The sequence below is a fragment of the Agelaius tricolor genome, unplaced genomic scaffold (genome assembly GCF_023055355.1).
Source record: "Agelaius tricolor isolate 1412-34295 unplaced genomic scaffold, bAgeTri1.0.p SCAF_2, whole genome shotgun sequence".
Taxonomy (NCBI): Eukaryota; Metazoa; Chordata; class Aves; order Passeriformes; family Icteridae; genus Agelaius; species Agelaius tricolor.
Window position 1 is genome coordinate 59532950 of NW_027269262.1, and position 22582 is coordinate 59555531.

The 22582-nt window shown below is 36.5% G+C and overlaps 1 protein-coding gene across 3 annotated transcripts in view; it reads left to right on the forward strand.

Moving 5' to 3' along the window:
* NKAIN3 (sodium/potassium transporting ATPase interacting 3) overlaps positions 1–22582 on the forward strand; it is a 341080-nt gene that overhangs the window by 164383 nt on the left and 154115 nt on the right. For all 3 annotated transcript variants that reach the window (XM_071420123.1, XM_071420110.1, XM_071420114.1), the window contains exon 3: positions 5511–5591. In XM_071420123.1, the coding sequence (XP_071276224.1) occupies positions 5511–5591 (81 nt within the window). The remainder of the gene's footprint in view (positions 1–5510; positions 5592–22582) is intronic.

Consider the following 22582-nt stretch of genomic DNA (forward strand, 5'->3'; position numbering starts at 1 on the left):
CTTTCTACCAAAAAAAAAAAAGTCTCACTATCTAAGAGCATGCAGTGGCTGATACATGAGGCATCTCTGCTGAGATGGAATTCTTATGACAAGTAGTTAAAGATAGTGATTCATGTTCACTGCATACAGTCCCTCAGACACAGGACTATATGGATGGTGATTCTGAAATAAATCTGGAATTTCACTTGCTCATACTTAAAATACCAAGTCCTCAGAGCTTAGGAAACAGAGAGGGAGTGACAACATTGACTCCAAGTGTCCTAATTAGTTTAAATCCAATAATTATTTCTAATAGGTTTTGTATTAATTAGTAATTTAGATAAATGTTGTGAACCATTTGTCCTGTCACTAAGCAGATGTGCTATTTTCAGTATTTGAATATTTTGTGACTGAATTAAATCTATGCAAAGTTCCCAGGGGGCATAAAAGTGCAGAGCTGATTCCTAATTTTCCCACATTAGCTCATTTGAAACTTACCCAAACATTTGCAAAGAAGAAAGAAACAGCTGAATTTCAGTTCTAGCTACGCTGTTGCACTCTAGTCATGAAGCTCCAGAGCTCTGCTGTGATCTGTTTCCTTGTTCATGCTTTTCTTTTCTTAACATATCTTGCTATCACCAGCAAGATTTTCTGTTAAAATCGATTAATGATGATGGCAGGATACTTGTTAAAGCTGGGGATCTTCTCCCTCTGCTACTTCTGATATGGGACTTCAAAAGGCTTCTGAATGATGAGTCATATAGCTAAAATTGCAAAAGCCAGGCTCAAAGCTGAAAAAAAAAAAGTTAATAAATAGCAAGGGATGAAAATAATACATTTAAATAGGGAGAATCTATGGTGGAAATCTCTGTTTTACTTGCCTTAATATATTCCATTAAATAAATATAGTATATAGGCAAAGGATATAGTTGAAAAGTCAGGAAAGAGTTTCTTAAAAAAAACCCAAACAAATGAAAAAACAGAACAGCAGAAGAAAGGCTGTTCAGGATACTTTATTCCATATTCAAGCAAATGTTATACAAACAGTGAAAACACATGTGAAATATTTAGGCTTCCAACATTACTTGTTGAATTATCCTTCCTGGTAAGTCCTGTGTTGTTACTGCTCCATCATGCTGATTTATGTCACTTCCCTTGCCATCTTTCATAAATATGGCTAATAAGGCTCTGCAAGCACTGATGCCAGGTATACAGGGGGATGATTTGGCAACTCAGTGGTTGCTCCTTTCCCTTGAAGTATCCTCAAGCCAACATTCATTCCCTCTAATGCCATGAGTGACACTGTCACAGTAGTTGCTGCACTTCAGATTGAAATGTACTCTTGAGACAGTTTATTCATTAAAGCTAAACTTATCCCACAATCCTTGTAATATTCAAATTATAAAATTCCCTTTTTTGTTTTCCTCAACAAGTTGTTCTTGTGACGTTGTGTCCATCCAATGCAATTGTTTTAACTTAGAAATGTTTGTATTTCACGGATATATTAAATGCATCTCTGCATTGGTTTCAATATGATTCTAGAGTCAAGAGGTTGTAGAGTCAAATCTCACTGTTGTAGAGAGGCTGACATTATGAAAGGAGATGTTTATTAGATGTTTTACCTGTAAGGTTTAGTGAGTACCCCCTCCACTTTATTAGTAAGACTTCAAATGCTTCCTCACAATAGTATACAGTCATTAGTGCAAAAGGCCAAGAGCAAGAAAAAAATGTAGTGCATCATGGGGAGAAATAAGCAAGGATTATGACCTGGTCCTAGGTCCTTCCTCTAGAAGGAAACTGTTACAAAAATGTCCAGGCGATTTTTAAGTGGTGTATCATTTGGGATATAGCATAAAAATACCAACTCTGCTTTTTGATTCAACCTGTGTGGAAAATTCCTTTTTCGTGGCAGATGTGGTGAGGGTTGTGACTCTGAGTATGAGGCCAGCTGAGCTGGGGTGATCAGGATGTGGGTGGCCAAAGAACTAGGCAGGGATTGCTGGGTGTGGGGAAGTGAGAGTGAGCAGACCCAGCAGGATGGAAGGGATACTGTTCAGGACACAGAGTGGGAGAGGTGAAATGGCAGGTCAGATCATGAAACAGCTTAGGTGCCTGGGAGGGAAGTGAAACCTGAGGGTCAGTGTGGGCCTGGTGTCTCAGACCATAACCATTCCTACACTGAGAGAAAATTGCCAGCATGCATAAAGTGCCCCTTCACACAGAGGATGGCCACAGAGAATTCAGACTGTTGCTCTGCTAGCAAAAATAAGAAATCTGCATCATGGATCTAAAAGTTAACACCTTTTTTAATGACTCAAGCAGGTGTTAGTGTGATGCCACATAATGGAATATTGCTTGGTGGTTTTGGGTTTTTTTAACCTAAAAGGTATATACATATGAATTTATTCAATGCATATAAAGTCAGAAAGTATAACAGTTTTTTCAGAAAGAAATACTCAAAATTTAGAAAAGTTGCTTTCAAAGCCCTTTTCAGTCTTACTTTGCAGTCTTACTATGATTCTTCTATATATTTGCAGATTTGAACTAGATAGACACCTACTAATTCTTATATTTTGCCTCAGTTTCAGTAGAAAGGATAGATATTTGGGGATTTTCTGGTGATCACAAATGTAGAATAGAAACCTGATTTCACAGAAAGCAGAAGACAATGGGAAGAGTGAGGCACATGCTACCAAGAAAAAAAGGATTGCTTTTGCTATGAAGGCTGTACTCAGTAGCTGAGTTTTATCTCTGCTCTCTCACTGAAACCTATTTTGACACAAAGTGAGTCACTTTAACAAAACCTGTCACATGCTTTGTTTTCCCCTTGCATTCTGGATTCTTGTCTTGAGACCTTGTGGTCTGATTTGCACAAGTGCTGCACATTTAACCACAGGGAGCTGAACACTGAGTTTATAAAATGAGTGTATAACCTCAAGTATTCTGAAAAATGAACTCTTAAGGACCTCAAGTTGGATGCTTATAATGTATGAATATATCTGAATGTAATCTCTGCATGTATCAGAACATCATTTGCATTCTGAGAGCTGTATCATTCCCTTATAACATAAAATAAATTAGTTAATGTTTGTGCAGCTGTCACACATTACAGCGATGAGCATCTTAGAAAACCTCATGAGGAAATTAATATTCTGTCCTCAGAGCAGGGTCTGAGCCACAAGGAGAAAAGAAGTATTGAGCTAGTTGTTCATAAAATGTGTTAGGGGAGGTAAGATCTTTTAAAATAAAAATATATCTATGATGATTTTACTAATGTTTGGACTGTATTGCACAGCCACAAAACAGAAAAATTAAGTTGGCATGCATAGCCCAAATTCTGACACTTCCTAATTTTGCTTTCTTGCCTTTGCTGTCTTATAACCTATCCTTAAGTACCTATAAAACTATGCAAGGAAAGAATTTGCTCCTTGAATATCCAAGAAGACAATAACTACTTACTTTCCTACTTAAAAAAAATTATATAGTACTAATTACTGAATATAATGTAATTGTTATGTTTACAAAGCAAATGGACATCAAATTTAGATCTCTGCAGCTCAGTGAGAGTGTAGGAAGAGCCTCTCCATTCACAGCAGCTGGGTTTCAAGGTGCACACCTGCTTTGCACCTGCACTTCTCTTTCAGTAATCCTTATGGTGGAGCAGGAGCCAAACTGGTCCTAACTCTGTAAAACAGCATAGCTTGGCCTGGGAAAGCAGGCTCTGGCAGTTTTTGCCTGAATAGTACAGCATTGGTACCTATGGGATAGAATGAGGCCATTAACAGATTTGGCTTGGTCTGGCAGATCAAATAGAATTCCTTTTGTTGTGGTGACAGATTTAGTTCACAGAGAGATAAAAAATTCTTTCTTAAAAAGGAGAATACTTCCAAATAGTCTAAATTCTGCTTTTTACGTGCAGCTGGAATTGTGTGAGTTGTTCATTAATTTTGAACTCTCGGCACATACTGTTCTAAATATAAATGCTAGAAAATCAGTAGTTGATGATGGCATCAAGTTACTACAAAGTCAACAAATGTAGTAAAACATGATATGCTCTAGGTTAGTCATATGAACAGTACAGATCTCATTGCTCACAGACCACAACAGCTTTGTCTATTTTATAATAACCCAGCCTTCAGCTGCCCCACTGCCCTTCCCTGTAAGACAGAGGAAATGGCCCAGGAGTGTTACTCTTGTTTTGGTTCTTAGTGACCTACTTCTTGGACCATTGCCCAGCTGCCTATATACCTCAGAAGAAATTATATTAAAGCAGTTGACCTTTTTGATGTACAGAAATGGCCCCATGCAGGGGGGGAGTAATCAAGGAGGGGAAAAAGTTCAATCCTCTTTACCTGAACCTTTCATTGTACATGACAGGGAGAGGAACGAAGAGGGGAACAAAACCCAAAACTGCCCAAGAAGGCCAAACTGATGGCATCTGTGCAATGCGTTGTAGTTCAAGATGTGGAGCTTTAATGATTATATTGAAGAAAACAATAGGTACTAATCCTTATCTGGCCACAGCTAAGTAGACTTGCAAAAGCTCTTAGCAGTGGTTTTCTCCACTGTGAAGGCTCCAAGTGTGTAAATGTGAAGTGGCAGTGCTGCCGCTCACTGCATTTGTTCCAGTGGATGCTGCTCCAGCATGCCTGCATGGACACTTGGCCCATAAGGATGAGATGCTCCTGAGGTGGAGTGCCTGGAGAGTTCCTTTGGAATAGGGTACAGCTGTATGTCAGTCAACAGAGCATCCATAGAGAAATGGTGCCAGTCTCTTGTGCTGACAGGTAAAATGAAAAAGATGATTTGAAGCAGTTGAATTAATATCCCATTCATGCTGTGGGTGCTGTATGAGTTCAGTATCATGCTGGAGAACCCAGGAGAGGTATGGGTATGTTAAACTGTTAAGTGTGCTTTGTAGGATCAGATTCATGGCAAAAGGCTTGGAGAAGTAGTGAGCTATTTTTAATGTAATAAAGTATGCTTTACTGTGAAAGATTCTCAAGAGGTCAGATTTACATTTTACCTATTTGTTTAAAAAGAAAAAAAATCTAAATTACCAGATCAATAGATCTGGGTTTTTTGGTGGTGAGGTTTTTTCTTGTACCTTTCTTCACAATATTTAAATGTTATTTCAGTAATATTTACTTATTTAAGGTATTTTGCTTATCTGAAATTTCCTTTAGGAGAGCTAAATTGTGATTTAAAAATGACTCAGACTTGTCTCAAAACCAGTCAGCATTTTGTACTTAATTGATATCAATAGGATAGTGTAAAACTGTAAAAAAATAAATCTGTTTTATTGGTATTTATTTAGTACAGCAATGAATATTGAATTTGTAATTTCCGGTGGTTCTTAGGGGACTTCTGCAGAGGGAGCTCCTTTTCTGAACTCTCTGTTCTTGGCTGTTCCCAGAAGAACAATGCTTATTGATATCAGTTCTTTATTATTGATCTGCTCAGTATGAAGTCGTTTCATCTTAACATTTTACTTTTCTCTCTTTCTTGCTCGCATCCGGCTTTGTGTTTAGTACACGGTGTGGACTGCCCTGTGGGTCACCTGGAATGTTTTCATTATCTGCTTCTATTTGGAAGTAGGAGGGCTCTCTAAGGTAGGTCACTTACCCTTCTTTGGATTTGTGGGAGGGAGTTTCAACAGCAGGACACTCAGATTTCAGAAGACTGCAACCACAGAGGAAAAATGTGGTTATTGAACATACAATTTGATCTTCAGAATTTCCCTCCAACAAGAACTGTAATGTTTGAACTTCTCCCTGCTAGTAAATAGCCACAGGTTTGAAGTACATGAATGCAATGAATCTGAATTGCAGTTGCCTTCTGAAGTATCATCTCAAGGTGAGAGGTGGGAAGGTATTCAGTTGTAAATTTGAGGTCGTTTTTGATTGTCGAAAAGCAGGCAGTGTCATTTTGGTTGAATTTTCAAGTGTGTGTAAAAAAATGTGAATTTCCAAGACTGCTTTGAAAGAAAATTACTAAGGTTAATGTGATAACTTGCTGAGCAAATTGATCTCACAGTGAGAATGTTAATTCTTTATAAAAAAGAACAAATGGCAAAGGGTGACTTTTGTCACATCTGAATAAAACTTTCCTTTATATGACACTGAGTGTTTTAGGTCACTAATCCTTTATTCAATCCTCTGATTAGAGCAGAAATGTTTGTTGGAATGGCACATCAAGAGATGTTCACTTGTTCAAGGTAGCACTTATGTTAGCATAGGTTATGCTCAGCATTGTATCTGCAGGGAATTTCACACAACACCTGCTGGGTTTATCCTCCAGTTGGACACAGATGATGCAGATCATGGTTTACCACATTTGCCACATTTAAATGATTCCTGGCACAGTATGCCCATGGCACATGCTGATCCCAGCATTATTAATAGAATAAATGTCACTGTTACTGGTTGTAGATTTAGTGATTTGAACTGCATCACTGTTAATTCATGCAATGCTTTCAGAGAATGCTGTCCTGTGCAGTGTGCTCTGGGAAAACCCTGCTTGAGCAGGGAGGTTGGACCAGATGACCCACTGTGGTCCCTTCCAACATGACCCATTCTGTGAATTTTTGTTTACTCCACTCAGAGTGGAACATTTATGAACTATGTACTTGCTAGAATTAAGCTAGAATTCCTAGCTTTTGGTTGACAACAAACCATCAGAAACCTGATGAAACTAATTTAATAAGAAATAAGATTTCATTTACTCAGTAGAAATTCCATTTAAATTTAAGCTTTCAGTGATAGATTCCTTTGGCGATAAAATTTCATAATGAAAAGCTGCAACAGTTTATTTTTCCTTCAATTATATAGCTCATGAGAAGTTACAGGCTTGATAAAGAAAATAGTACACTTCATAGAGGATCAAAATAAGTGATTCTTGTGGTATGTTCTGACTTAAAAATCTATTAGATGAACAGAAGAGTAACACATAGAAAAGATGAGTAGCCAAATAATTGTTCATTCTTATGACACAAAGTGGTTGTATACTTTTATTTAGTTGGGTCACGTCTGTTTTTGTAGTGACTATTATATTTTATGTGTAAGGAATATGTTTATCTAAGGGTCTAGGAAGTGAAGCAAAGCTTTTAGTCTGACCCTTGAATTTGTTTGCAAGTGATTCTGATCATATGCTCAGTTAAGAGGTTTATAAATCAACAGGTTTGAATTGAAATCCTTCATCTTCCAGTTTTGCTTTGGTGTTTCACTTTTTGCTCTTCTTACTTAATATGACAATCACAATGTAGAGAAATAGTAGCAAAAATACTACCTGGCAGTTGACAAAATTCCCTTTTATTAGGGTATACTTCAGTTAATCTCAATGTTTTTGTGGAACTTTTATCTTGTGGTTTATAATTACATTTAAAAGGTGTTTCTAAACAAGATGATAGACACAAAATTAGTACTGTGGAAGTTAGCTGCTTTAGTATAAATTATGCCAAAGGTATGAGTATCCAGACCAATTTAGCAGAATTAAGAAACTTTTTCAATACATCACGGTATTTTGGGTCTATTTATTTGTCGTTCTGAAAATTTTGCTAGATATCATGAGGCTATCAAAAGACTAAGGTCTTTTTGCCCCATGTGTATAAAGTACTGGGTATTCATTATTTGGTTAATATGTCACACCAAATTTAATTGGGACCCATATTTTATCCAAGATGCTGGTTGAAAAAATTAATAATTTCCTCCATTAATATGTTCATGTGTTGTCATACATGATAGAAAATGCTGTTACCAGAGTACATTAGTGTGGTTGGGAAATCAAACACCATAATAAGATTTCCAGGTATGGTTGTTTATTCAGCATTGAAATCTTGGCAGGCAATATTCACTTTTTTTCTTCCTATTGTTCTCTTTTTCCATTAAAGAAAAAAAAAGAAACTGTATCTCTCAAAATGAATACAGATTGATTACAATTTTAAACTTCTGTTGACATTCTGTCAGGGAAAATTGTGATGCTGTCTGGCAGGTGACTGATTTCTGTTGGCTTGTTTGATTTTAAGCAGTACCATGTTTGCATTTGCTCTGACCAGAATGAGATAGCTCTTGGTGGTGTCCCATGAGTTTATTAAGTCTTCAATCATGAATGCTTTTGAAAATCCAACTTCATACAATAATAAATGGTAATTTTAATTCAATATCTGCCCATTGAGTAGGCATACAATGCAGACAGACTTTTCAAATGTCATAGTTGAAACTTACCACTGCTGAAATTTTGCTCAGATCTTATTTCTGAAGTGGGGAGGAGGATCTCCTTTGAATATTCACTGTTTGAATTCTGCCAGGAAGTTCCACTGCAGTTAATGAAAAATTTGATTGAGAATAAGAAGGACATAGGTGATGTAGGCCTGTTTACTGTGAAAGTTTGAAACATTTTCCCTTCAATTACCTTCAATTATAATTTTCTTGATAAACTGAGCACTCTCCAATAGCTGCACTATGGTGATTAAGGCAGTTTCCTGGGAAAAGGATGATATAGATTCAAGTCATCTTGGGTGCAAAAGCGAAATAAACACAGCTCTCCCACAGCTGCTGTTGTCAGTAGAAATCTAATGAGCAACTGTTTCCCCTTTAACTGCTTTATAAACAACATAGAGGTCAAGATCCTTCTTCATTTATGTTACAGATGCACAAATAAAATTGTAATGCTTTTTTCAGGGCTAAAGAAATTGTATTTGATCAGAAATAAAATAAATATACCTATATACACCTTTTTTATTAGTATTCTTTTTTTTTCTGATTTTACCAGCAGTGAAACTACCCATATGAAATAAATTAATTTTGCCTGTCTTTTTTCATTTACTACTCTTCTGAAATTGGAAACATAATTTTTAGTGTTAACCATTCCATATGAGAGAAACAAAGCTGTTATTATAACATGACCCTTTAATTCTTCGCTGCAGGATGACAGTTTGCTACATCCATACATAAGCTCATTAATTGTTTTGATCTCATTCTGTCTTGAAATGAAATTAGGTTCTAATTGTCACAGTCCAGAGTATAGGCATTAAAGCATGTAGACAAAAACACAGACTGTTTTCCTGAAGTTTTGCTTAAATATGGACCCCATAATTTCTAATGTGTGTAAGCCAGCCCTCCATCTGCAGCAATACATGGTGTTATGTACTCTTGTACAAAGGAGTCTTCATCTGTTTAGAGTGTACAATTATTAATTCTGTTGTTACATCCCTCAAATATTTCAGATCCAGTATGAAAATAGCTATATTCATTTATCTTTATAATTTGCTATTCCAATTTTTTTTTTAGACCATTTTTATACTGCTTTTGTATTTGTGAGTTACTGGCATTTCTTTCCATATGTTAAAGCCTTTATTTGGTAAATGTATAGAAGCATTGTGGTATTGTGTACACCTTTTCTGTTGCTTCATATGCCTTACCTATGCAGCTGGGGAACACTGATGAGCTCTTTTCTTTTTCAAGGATATTTCTGTTTGTCCTGCATGGCTTTTCCATGGCATGATTCTTTGCTGTGAACCGTGCCTCATTCTGGATTTAAGTTTTGCTCTCAAAATTTGAGCTCTGTGTAATTTTCTTGGCCAAGGATTTGCCTGACACACAGTCATATATTCAGTAGGAAACTACTTCTAAAAGCTTATGTTTATTACCTTGTCCTTAGTTTTACATATTGAGTGAATGTGAGCTCTCTGATCTACCCGTGGCACCAACTTCATTAGCCTTTCCCCTGAAGCCAAAGGAAGTTTTGCTTATGTAATTTAATGAAACAATATGTGTTTTTTTCCTAGAAATATTTACTTTGGTCAATGGATGATCAAAGTTTGTAGGGCTCCCATCCACCTTTATTAAGCTGGAGACAGAACTGTAGGCCAAATTATTGGATGGATCTGTAGTTGGAGGATAGAATTAGCTGACAAAATTAATGATTTCTTCCATCTGAAGAAAAAATGGACTAATAATTACTTATTAAAATGCTGAGAGACTGGAAACCTAGTGCTCTTTTCCAAACAAAATGTTGTATGTCAGAATGAGAGTTAATTATGTGAACTTTATACTGGCTACTTGTGAAATCAAATTTATTCCATCTGGTACATGTCAGTCAATCCTTAATTGTTCTGCAATTATATCTAATCATCTCAAATGGAGTAAGTTAAGCTCAGAGCCAATGCTAATTTGTATTAATAGAGATGTTATGGTGTATGCATGGGCTTGTGTCTTTTTTTTAATCTGAAATGAGAGCATTGGTTGAATTTACATTAACAATATGAAAGAAAAGGTTATTCTCTTTCTAACTTGTGCTGATGTAAGTGACAAAACAGACACCATTATTTTTGTTTAATTATCATCGTAATTAGCTCCATATAATTACCCACTCCAAATAGTTCAGGGACAAATTTGGCAGCATCCATAAAACCAATATGGAAAATCAATAGATGGAGGATAAAGGACTTCCTTAGTCTAAGCAGAGAATAGGTCATTGTGCATCTACTCACATGCATGTGACTTTTATGTGGAGGAAGGGTTTTTTTCATATCCAGTGGGAAGAAGAGCAAGAAATAATTTGCTGAGCATGAGGCAAAAAAGATTTGGTTGGAGGTCAGCTGAAGCATTTTAATAATAAGGACACTGAAGAGGATCTAAAGCTGTTATGATGCCTTAGTAATGGACAACTCTTCTACTGCACTATGTTTGATCAATAGAAACAAGTCTCCGTCAAGATAAAACCCCAAGTGAGTGTCCCTGGATGTTTTAGGGTAGGAGTGTTTAAATTCAAAAAGTTAGTACAAGTTGAAGACTCAAAACCTTATCTTAATTAAGAGTCTTAAACATTTCATCATGACAGTTATCCCAGCTGGGAAGCTTGAGGTGTCTCTGGCTTTTCTCCCCAGAGGGTGTGTAGGGGCACAGAAGACAGGAGACCCTGGTGAAGTCTCCTGGGAGGCTGACAGTGGGTTTTGGGTGTGCACAGGTGGGGTTTTACTGTTCAGCTGTGTGACAACAGGAGGGAGACACCACTCTCATTGCTGCTCACTCTTGGTAGAGATTAAATCTCTGTTACAGACAAAATTCCTGTGCTGTCTGTTCGATTGATGGATTTTCAGTTGAACACAAATCACTGCCTTCACTGAGAGCAAAGCAAGAGTGATAACAGTGCATTTCTTCACTGCTGTACATAATGTATACATTCATGTAAGCTCAACTGAGAGTTTCTTCCCACACACCTCTTATTCATCTTCACATCCTTTTGATCACCATCTCTCTTGGGAGACTAAACACCCTTAACTTCTAACTCTCATCACTGCTGTGTGTTTGTTTGCTCCAGGTGATGCCTTCAGCTGCTACCAACAGAGATGTGCTCAGTGGTGTATCATGCACTGGATGTGGCTGTAGGCCTTCTGCAATTTCTAGACATTACAAATTACTAATTTTATAGCAGTAGTTAAATATAATGTCTTCTGAGCATGTAAAATTCAACTTGCAGAAATTAAACTTGATGAAACTGTTGGGTTTGTTTCTTTGAGGTTTGGACCCTCTCACCCTCTCCTCCTTCCTCTACCTTATTATTCCAAAAGGGTCTTAAAAAATTTTTTTTTTGTAAGTAATGCTCCAGAATCTTCTCTGACATTAAAAAAATAGGAGGAATGCTAATCAAATTGTACTTTAGTAAATAGAATTAAAATAATATAAAGCAAAACCAGAACAAATAAAAGTTTTCATGCTCTCGTCATATAATCCATTTAAGTCCCTTGGCCTTCACCCTTTCTTTCAACCAGCTCTCAGAAGTAATTTTTTGGTTTTTTAAAAAAAGGTTTTAGAAACAGTTCCCTCCTTTTAGTTTTTCTTGTGCCCTTTCCTACAGTAGGAGTTCCACTGAAATGTGTTTGCTAAAATATGAACTTCTAATATGACCTTCCTTATTAAAGTTGCTCCTCCCATCATGCTGCTCTCTCACTATAAAAAGAAATAATCTCCAGATTCAATTGTATTTAATACTTTTCCATAATGTTCTGCTCAAAGAGCAACCTTTTGAATTTTTAATTACTTTGGCAATAAACCTGGAAACCAATTTACTGTGAAGTTATGCAGTGTAATATTGAACAGCAACAACACTTCAGCACTTCAGAATAATGGCTCTGGCCTTGGCTGGTGTTAGGTACTGTTAATCATAGATTAACATGGTGTTGGGGTGCCTTTCAATGGTATTTGCAAACAGTATTTTTTGGTGTTGTGTTAGGCTGACACCAGTACGTGCAAGAGCAGAGAATCTGTGTGGGAGTTTCTGTATAGAATACAATGACTGTTTCCATGATAAGTTAGAGAAGAATTAGCTATGACCTGTGAATTCATAATGATGAAGCTATGGAAAATAGAATTTTCTTTTTATTTGCAATTTAAATTTCTCAGACAAAAAAGGTGACTTAGAAAAGATGACTTAATATGTGCTCTCTTAAAAAAAAAGGAAAGGAAAAGAAGGAAACTGAAGAGCAAAGAGGTGTGAATCTATTGTAGCTGAGGAGACTTTGTGGCTGTTTAGCTGAAGAGAATTTGATGTTCCAGATTTCATGTTCCAAACCTAATTTGTTGTTCAGTCTGTTTAACTCTACTGTGTAAAGGTGTTGCATTGTGTAAGATCTAATGAAAAATATGCTTCATCTTGAAAAGAGAATTAACATGCACTAGCTTCATGGCACTATTTGAGCATAAGGTCATTCTGGGAAAGAACTTATGTAGAATAAATGGGACACAGACAAATGCCAGTGAAACTGCAAAATGTGTCATTCTGATGTTAATTAGTTTGTTTAGGTGATACGATCATGTTGCTGAACAACTTAATCAGGAATACATTCCAGATGGTACAAAAATTGAATTTTATATCCTTTCAGTTGACATTTACAGAGGTTCAATTTATTATATACAATGAGCATGATTAAAATAGGTGTTTAAAATAAAACTGGTTTCCTTTTATAGCCCCTAATGAATGCAAAATTCTAATGTCAATATCTGGAGTGGAGGATACCATCTTCTTCATTGGTTTAAATAACTAAGGTTATATCTCTGTGTTTTTTTTTTTAATAATCAATTTAATACCATTAATATTAAATGCCTCTGGAAATAATGGGTATGAAATATCTGCTTAGCTAAGAGCTGCACAAGCAAATTTATTAATACAAAGATCACAGTCATGTTTGTTTGAGTTTATTGGTTTAATTTCTAGGATCTTGAAGTTTTTTAAAAGAAAAAAAAACCTAAAATGTCAACTTACAACAAGGAGGGAAGTAACTCAAGTCTCTTGCAATATTTCTCCAATGAGACCATTGGATATGAAAAAGTATTTTTGTGATTCAGGAATCCATGCTGCAATGGCTCGAGATGCAGAGAGGGTAAATCCTGCATGCCTAGGGTTTGTGGCTGAAGCCCAGGGCAAAAGGCCTGAAAAAGCTGTGGCTATTTACATGTAGAGCCAAGAACATACAGAGTAAGGAATGAGAGAATACAAGAGCAAGAAGGAGCATCTACTCGTCTATTCTAATCTTGTGTTTCTGAAATAAGTTGAATTGTTCATGGAGTGAGAAAAGGAAATTTCCCTGAGTTGTGGTTTGGTTGTAAACAAGTATGACACACTCTACTGCAGGTAAGGGTGAACCTAGATCTCATTACTCAGGGGATTATTTTATCTACTTCTTGATGTTTGGATATGTTTTGTAGTGATTATTATGCTCTTTTTGTAGAAATGGGAAGGCTGATGCTGGTATTTCATTTTCTTTTTTGCAAATGTGATGTCCTTCTGATAAAACTGCAGTGAAAGACATTTTGATTATTTCTTTAATCATATTCTTGTTTAGGCATTAGATCAACCACATCTGCTGGCTATCCAGCAGCTTCTAACTATGAGATGAGTGACTGCTGTGCAGACATTTTTGACCCATATCTAAAGCAGTATACTCATTTTTGTGCTACTGCCAGATCTATTTCTTGCCCACTAAGGTCAAATTTATGGTTTTGATAAAAACTTCTATGCAGTGCTTTTACTGCTGTAGTGCATCCTTTGGGATTTCAGTTCCAGCAATTGCCAAGTAAGGACTCCTTCTTAATTATGGGGAAGTCTGTCATTTCATCAGTCTTCTGATGAAGATTTAATTATTTAATTGATGTATAGTTTGAAAACTGATTAACTGTTTTGAAGGGAGTTTCACACTGATTCATAGGTTGTTTGCTTGGGGTTTTGTCTTCCATTAGAAGACAATGCTTGTTAAGAAGAAAATGTAATTCTGAAAGTTTTTTTGGTGGTAATTTGCACGTGAGACTGTCCTAGACTTTGATGAGTGTACAGGGCATTTGTTGTTGATGACAGTAGAATCTGAAAAAGTTATTCTCATAAATTGTAATGCTGAATCTCATGGGGTTTTAAAGCATGCTACATATTTCTTATGGGACTTCATAATTGTAAATCCTTGAATCATTGAGGTTGAAAAATATTTCCAAAGTCATCAAGTTCAATCATTAACCTAACACTGCCAGGTCCACCACTAAACCATGTCCCCAAGAACCACATGGACACATTTCTTGAACATTTCCAAGGACAATGATTCCACCACTTCCCTGGGCAGCCTGTCCCAATACTTGACAACTAAAGTAAATTTTCCTAATATCCCATCTAAATCTCACCTGGCATAGCTTGAGGCCATTTCTTTTTGCCACTTGTTACCTGCGAGAAGAGATCAACCCCCACTTGACTGCAGTCTGCTTTCAGGTAGTTGCAGTGAATGTTAAGGTCTCCCCTGAACTTCTTTTTCTCCAGCTCCTCATTAGACTTGTGCTCCAGATCCTTCTTTGGCTTTTTGTTGTCCTTTTCTGGACTCACTCCAGCACCTCAATGTCCTTGAATTGAGCGGCACAGAATTTAACCCAGTACTCAAGGTTTGGCCTCACCAGTGTTGAGTAGAGCGGGACAATCACTGCACTGGTCCTGCTTACCAAACCATTTCTGATCCCAGCCAGGATGCCACTGGACTTCTTGGACACCTGGGCAGCCCTGGGCACACACTGGCTCAATTTCAGTCAGCTGTTGACCAGCACTCCCAGGTCCTTTTCCGCTGGGCAGATTTCCAGCCACTCTGCCCCAGTCTGTAGAGCTGTCTGGGGTTACTGTGACCCAAGGGCAGGACCCTGCACTTGGCCTTGTCAAACCTCATAAAAATGGCCTAGGCCCATCAATCCAGCCAGTCCAGATACCTCTATAAATATTACTTAGATAGATGTGTTAACATGGACTTATTTTTGAACTGGAAAAGAAATATAAGAAGCAAGTTGTTATTTATCATCTCTAGATGTCATCCAGGTGACTGCTTACATCCTTTGGGATACATAAACTCTAATTTAGTGGAAAAGCAAGGGAGAAATCTTGTTTTACTTTTCATAGATCTACATCTGACAACCAAGGAGATTTTTCCTAACTACATTGGTCCTCTATATCCGCTCAGAGTTTTCCTTATTCTCCATTCTTTTCCAGTGTCTTGTGATTAGATGTACATAATCCTGAACTTTCTGTGTTAACATCCTCCTTAAATTACTTCTTTCCAGGAGGCTGGTGTTGTAATTTTTCATTTTATTTTTTACAAAAAAACCCAAAAAAAGCCCTATGTATCTGTGGTGTTCCTACCTGAAACTGACTTTCAGCAGATATTTCAAAAGAGCAAATGGAAGAAAAAAATTTGCCCTTCAGCTCCTATTAAGTGGTTCTTTCTTGGTGGACAATATGGCAGTGTCCCTGCCTTTACTCCCCATATTAATTTCTTTTGAAGGCTTCAGTAAACAAAAAGCTCTAGTTCAATAGAATAACCTTGGGTAGGGCTTAAATGTATTTCCAACATGTCTGTTTCAGCAGTCTTTTCTTCTTTTGTAGAATGCTTACCATTTGTATTATGTTAAATTGTCCTAATTAGAAGAAGATTTTTGATTCTGTAAGGTCATAGGAAGAATTCTCGTAATCTTTGTGGTTTGAATCTTGGAGCAAGTTTACCTCATAAATCTGGTTTCCATCTAATAATTTATTTAACCTCTATAAGGTGAATGGGCTTTGAGAAGTACTTTTCAATTGCACAAGGGAATTGGAGGGATTGTTCCTTGTGTAGGTTATTATACTCTCTTTCTTTTTCAGCTGTCCTTCAGGGAAATTCCTTGCTTATGTTGATGGTGTGACTTAATTTATTATTCATGAGTATCAGAATTCCTTTGAGCAGACTTCTTCAGTTTGGATTAATGGGGAAAGGGTGAGAGAATCCTATTGGGGATTAAGCTGCTCTCCTGCCCTTTGCTTTGCTAGGAGGTTTATTGTCTGAGTAGCTTTAGTATAGCAGGAATAATGCCGGGTCTTCTTGACCTCTTCAGTCAAATGGGGAAGGCAGAAATGTTGGAAGAGAAGTCACAGGGATGGCAATAGTGCCTGACTAACACTGTCTTCCAAGGGCAAATGCTGCTTGTCATTAATTTTATTGTCTCTGTGTCATAGCAGCATGGCATTCTGTACACCTAGATTGCCTCTCTGCTTATATCTTCAGAGAGCATGTAAAAGTTCTTTAAAATGTTGTTTTGAATGAGGTATTCTGTTCCAGGGGGAGAATATGTTCTACCCATCTGCTGAGGATTGCTGCACTGTGTTATTGTGCTGTTCCTCATGCTTGGAAGCCATTTCTTTTTTCTTTTTCTTTCTTTCTTTTTTTTTTTTTTTAAGGCTTCCTTGGTAGATCAAGAGCTCACCTTTGATTTGGAAGTTTTGGCTGAAAATTTTTGTTGTTTATCTCAAAAATGTTTGAAGGCTTGTATAGATTTTATGCTGAGACAGTTCAAACTCTCTGAACTGCCTACTGAAGTCTGTCTAGTTCTGCTTCAAGGGGCAGAGGTGTTATTCCTCAACCCCTGATTACATATTTGCAAATATAACACAGTTGATTCATTTTACTTTTATTTTCTGTTAATTAGCAATGATATTTGGATTTCTGTCAGCTTTCTTTTCATTCAGTTTAGTAATTTTCCTCAGTTTGATCAGATATGACCAAACTACTGGCCAGCTTGCCAGGACAGATTATTTTCCTTTTGATCTATGTCATCCTGGCTAAATTGATGTTTCTTTATCTGTTACCAGGGCATTCACAAGTGTTCCTGTTTTTTCCACTTCAAAGGTGGGCCGTTGGATAAAAGATTATAGTCAGTGAGGAAAAAGCTATGCACATGTCCCACTGTGAAGGAACTGATTTTCACTAAATCTTCATCTCAAACACACTTGTACATTGTTTAACTTCAGAGTAGTTCATGCTGTGTTGGGACCATTTTCATGTGCTTTACATCTACCCTGATATGCAACTTTTGTTTGCTTCAGGGTATCTTCCATCCTTTTTTCATGAGGTAGCTATTTTTATTCTAAAATGTTTTAGGCATGTGGATATTGTGTACTCTGAAAGCATTACCAGAATCAGTGTAAACAGTTAATTTAGAAAAGTCAAAATTTCTTAGTAATCAGTTTTTAGTTAATACTTCTTGATGTTTTTTATCTATTTTAGGTTTAGATTGTGTATATTTTATTCTTATGAATCAATTGATTACCTGATTTTTTAAAAGTATACTTTATACAATGGTTTTAGAGTTGCAATTCCCTATAAAAATTAAAATCATTTTGTGGCATTGTTTTCTTTGTAAACTTCTTACTTTAATACAATATGCTAACAAATTTACCTTGTTATAATACATAAAATAACCAAATGGTTTTAAAAGGTATTTAGAGAGCTGTAAAATGTTTCTAGATTTTTGTCTCCTAGGATATTAATTTCTGAATGTCTAAGTAGAATCACTTTTTACATCTGTAGCTAGGCAGCTTGCTTAAACATATCAGGATCATATTAACTTTTATCCAAACATTTTGTTTTCTAGAATGCAGTTTACAGATTTGTGTCATGACTTGTATTTCCTGTTTCCAGGCTCTATAATTTTGCTTGTGCCTGCCTATAGTTTAATGGATTTTGTTTCACTGATCCCAGCTTACCAAGCAGTCCAGATGGCCCTGTACAGCTGCCTGCCTTTTCATTATTTACCCTCCTCCTTCTCTTTTGTCATCTACAAATATATCCACTGCAGGCAGGGATTTTTTATGTACTTCTAGATCACTGATGAAAATGTGGAATAACATCAGAACATGCATCAATCCCAAGGGAGTCCTGCTAGGAACACTCTTATTCAGCTATGATTTTCCATTGAAAACTATGTTAATTAGCTAGTTTTAAATCTATTTAATTTTCAGTCCATTAAAATGTATTGCCATTCAAACTTTTTTTCAATAAGAAAGTTTTGTGAATGCCTTATAGATCTCTTAAGTATATTACCTTCTTGCAGCTCCTATCAACTCAGCATTTAACCTTTGGAAGCAATGAAATAGAGTTTGTTTAACAGGTCCTAATGTCTTAAGAAATATTATTGACTAACATCAATTATACTGCTTTTGCTGGATCTCAAGCATGTTTTTAAGCCATTTTTCTTCTGTTTGCTTTGGGACTAAAGCTAGATTAATGATCCTTGAGCCATTGCATGTGCATTTTCTGTATCTTTTATAGGCTTTAAAGTTTTTCAGTCTCATGCAGTTCCAGAGATTTATTAAAAATTAACTTATTTGCATTCATGGACCTCAATATCCAGAGCTTTTATGTGGTTGCTAGCTGTCCAGGCCTAAAGATTGCATGTGAGTTATAAATCCATAGACCTCTTACTAGTGGTTTAGAAAATGCTTGTTCCTCCTCTTCTCATTCTTTATGGGAAAAAAAAAAGAACAGAAGGATGTATTAAAAGTCCTACTTCTTTTGCCTCTTTCAAAAAAATATCACAGTAAACATTGTTTAGAAGGTCGATATTTTCTCTTGCTCCTAATAAGCTTAATGAACAACTTTCTACTGCCTTTAACCTTGCTAGCATGGATCTCACCTGACTTATTTTTATTCACCTTTAAATATTCTCTATCTATATATCTACATATATCTTCTAATTTATGTTGACTGAAATATTTTTCCTATTTTTATTCTTGTTTCTTGAGGAACGGGATGACACAATCAGTATATTTGTTTGGGTTTTGTCTGACACTGAAAGCTTTTGTGCCCATTGACAGAAATATTCACAAAGGATGAATGTTTCATAATTAAATTTTTAAATCAAATATATATGTGCTCTTAGAAATGATAAAAGGTACCCATAAGAGGGTGGACAAAAGGACTTTTCTCGTGCTGCCAAGGGAAACATTGCTGCAATCTCTCATTAGAAGCTCTATAGTTGCTGTCTTTAGTTTAAACCAGAGGGAAGACCACAGTGGAGGAAAACAGAATGAAATTCTTTTGTATTCCTTCCCAGTTCCTATCAGTCATCCATAACATTCTAGTTCTGAACCTGGAACAATCTTTAACTTACTGACCCCTGCACCTCCATGTGCCATTCACCTAAATTCTCCACAGCCATTCCTCCTGTATTGTCCCTGAACAAATTCTCTTTGGACAAATGTATTGTCCCTCATTGAGAAGTCTTTCCTGTGTTCTCAATATGCACAAACTCTGCTTCAGAATGGCAAGGAGAGCATCACCCCTCCAATGAGCTGCTATAGCCTAAAGCACATGGGCAGTGTGTGCAAATTACAGTCATTATTGTCCTGACACATTGTGTATTCCTACTGCTTAGGTTTCTGTGTGGAGGCTTTTCCTGCTGCTTCAGATGCAAGATTAACTTAAAATGCATGAGTGGTCTCATTAAACTCGATAAAATTACTCACATGCTTACCATGCATTTAAGTTTGCAGGATCAGCATTAAAATAAGAGGCAATCCATAGACCTCTCCACTTCTCATATATAAAGTTTGAGAAGGGGACGGGGGCTTTATTATAAAAGCTGAAAAAAACTCTAGGAATTTATCAGGTACCAAAATGTTGTCTAAAGCAATGAAGTTGAAATTCCAAGGTTTGACATACAATGTGTTAAATAAGTGCTATGTATTGGTCTATCTATATCATTCTGTTTGTGTATTATGCACATTACAATATTGCCTAATAGTATCTCCTCACAGCCTTTTCAAGTAATCTAGGTTGCATTTGCTTGTATTGATCTTGTATATATTATTATGGCAGCTCTTCTGTGATTCTGTTGTGCTTTTGCCTTATAACTTCTTCCAATAGATAATAGGAGGTGAGAGAAATGCAATGAATTCGAGTCAATAAAAATTAGGGAAGGATATGTAGAAGTATGAAATTTGTGTTATATGTTTCTCTTTTTTTAAGCAAACATCTGCCTTAGTTTACTATTTTGGTGCATTTCTGAAACATTCAGTATTTTAAACGACAAATCATCCTTGTAAAGGAGAATAAAAAATCACTGTGTGTTAAAGTCACTCTTAGAACCCAAAAAAGATTTAGGGGCGAAGAAATTTGTATTCTATTAGGATTAGTATTAGGTTTGTGTGAAAAAGACTGCACAATATGTTGCTTTTTATGTTCTGCAGCTTAGTCATTACAGTGTGTCCTGCTACACCACATCACCAAGGTTGTGAATAGCTTAATAAATAATCTTTCTGACATAGATTGCCTTGTAATTTAGTACTTGCATTTTGAGGCCCTTTATTAGCATGGAACTATAAATGTGGTTTTGTGTTTAAATGTTTTGCCAACAGTAAAATAAGTTAGTGCATCGAATAAGTATGACCTAATATTTCATGGGGTTGTGTTCTTTCTAGCAGAATTATCACTTCATTTTACTTGTAATTCCCCTTGCCTTAATAGATTACTTTTTCAGTCCACTGAGTGAATGCTTAAGTCAGGTTGCACTGTAGATGAAAAGAAGCATGGGAGATTATAAGCTGCAAAATGATGAAGGTATGACATGATAGTTATTCATAGTACTGAAAACCAAATATAGTATTCCAATGCTTGCACATTTTTCTGTATGAGCTGTTGGTAAATGCCATTTTTAGGAAAAAAACCCGCAGGTTTTAATTTTGTGAGTTGTTGAAGTTTCAGAGTTCTTGGCTTTCTGCTGAGATGGTATAAACTGACATGGCTAAAGAAAAATGCATTGAAGCCTTGATCATGTAGATTAGACTACAGGTTGACCTTGTTGTCTCAGCCATTTCTTTAATGAAAGGTAAGATACTTGTGTGCAAAGTAACCCCAAAGGAGAGAGTGGGGTTTGTTACCTGTTCTGAGAAGGAAGCCCCTGGAGGGCAGTGATGTAAAGCTTGACATCTACAAAATGTTTTCAGGTGTGCAGTCACAGGTTTCACACAGGCCTCCCATGGGCTAGGACAGAGCATCTCCTTTGAAGACTCTGCCTCAGTGGCAATGCTGGGAAGGAAACTGTCTCTCAATGAGTCTTGCTGCCTCTCCAGAGGCATCTTGTATATACAGGACTTCTCCTACTATGCCTTTCCATAAATAAACTAAACTTCTTCCCATCTATGGTCCCACCTTATCCATCTACCAGTGCAGAAGAAAGTTTTCTCTGATGTTCTTTTTCCATTGAGCACTGTCCACCAACTCATGCCATTGCTTTTCACCCTGAGCTGTGTATTTTTGATATATTTCTTTTATCCCTTGCTTTCCAGACAGCCATTGCTTAGGTGCTTGACTCATGGAAGACAATCTTGTCTTCACTGTGTTTTTAAGAGGGACATGGGTGCTGTAGTTTTCTGGATTTCCGTGTTGCAGATGCCTGTGACTCTGATGTACTATACAAACTGTACTATGACCTGATGTACTATACAAATATAGTCTAAACAATTGTATATGTTGGGGGTTTGGAAAAAACTCCACTTACCTTTGATGAGTGAGATCAGATATATTACACATCTTTGGTACCAGGCCAGACTTTCAGTTTTACACTTGACAAGCATAAGTCAAATATTAGATTTCTGTTTATATAGTAAAAAGGCACACTACAGGATCCTGAAATCAATGACTCTCAAAATTGCCCAAACATTGAATGATATGCATGAATAATTTAAGAATGTTTTGTTAAATGTGCAGAAGTCAAGTTATCCTTGCAGTGAGACTTATTGCAAATCGCCAGCAATTTACTGCGTTTCTGAAAATCACAGGCAGCAATTTACAGAAAAGATTGGGCCTGTTACTATACATGTGACATTTTCTTGATTTAAACTGTCATTCTGAAAAGCTGTATACTGACAGTCAGAGTTTGGAATGAGGTTATAAAGTTTACTGAGGAATTCCCTTTGAGGTTGAGCTGTATTTCTGCTCAGGGAGAGAAGAGCATGTAGGCCTCCTACTGCAACTGAAGTATCAATGCATACAAATTAGCCCTTTCAAGGGAAGTTATACATGATCTTTTTAGCCATTCATGTGCTGTAATGGTGTATGGTACTGTGCTGAAATTTTGTATCTCATGAAAAGGAATGCATTTCCAACATATCTGACTGTAAGTGCTACATACACTATAGTGCACTATAGTGATATACAGTGGCTTCATTGGTTTTATTACTAAGCAATGGTTAGCAAAATAGTTTCTGAAGATGATCTGCTGGCTTCCAGAATGTCATGTAGGGATAGAGGGGTGAATATTCATCTTTATTCTTT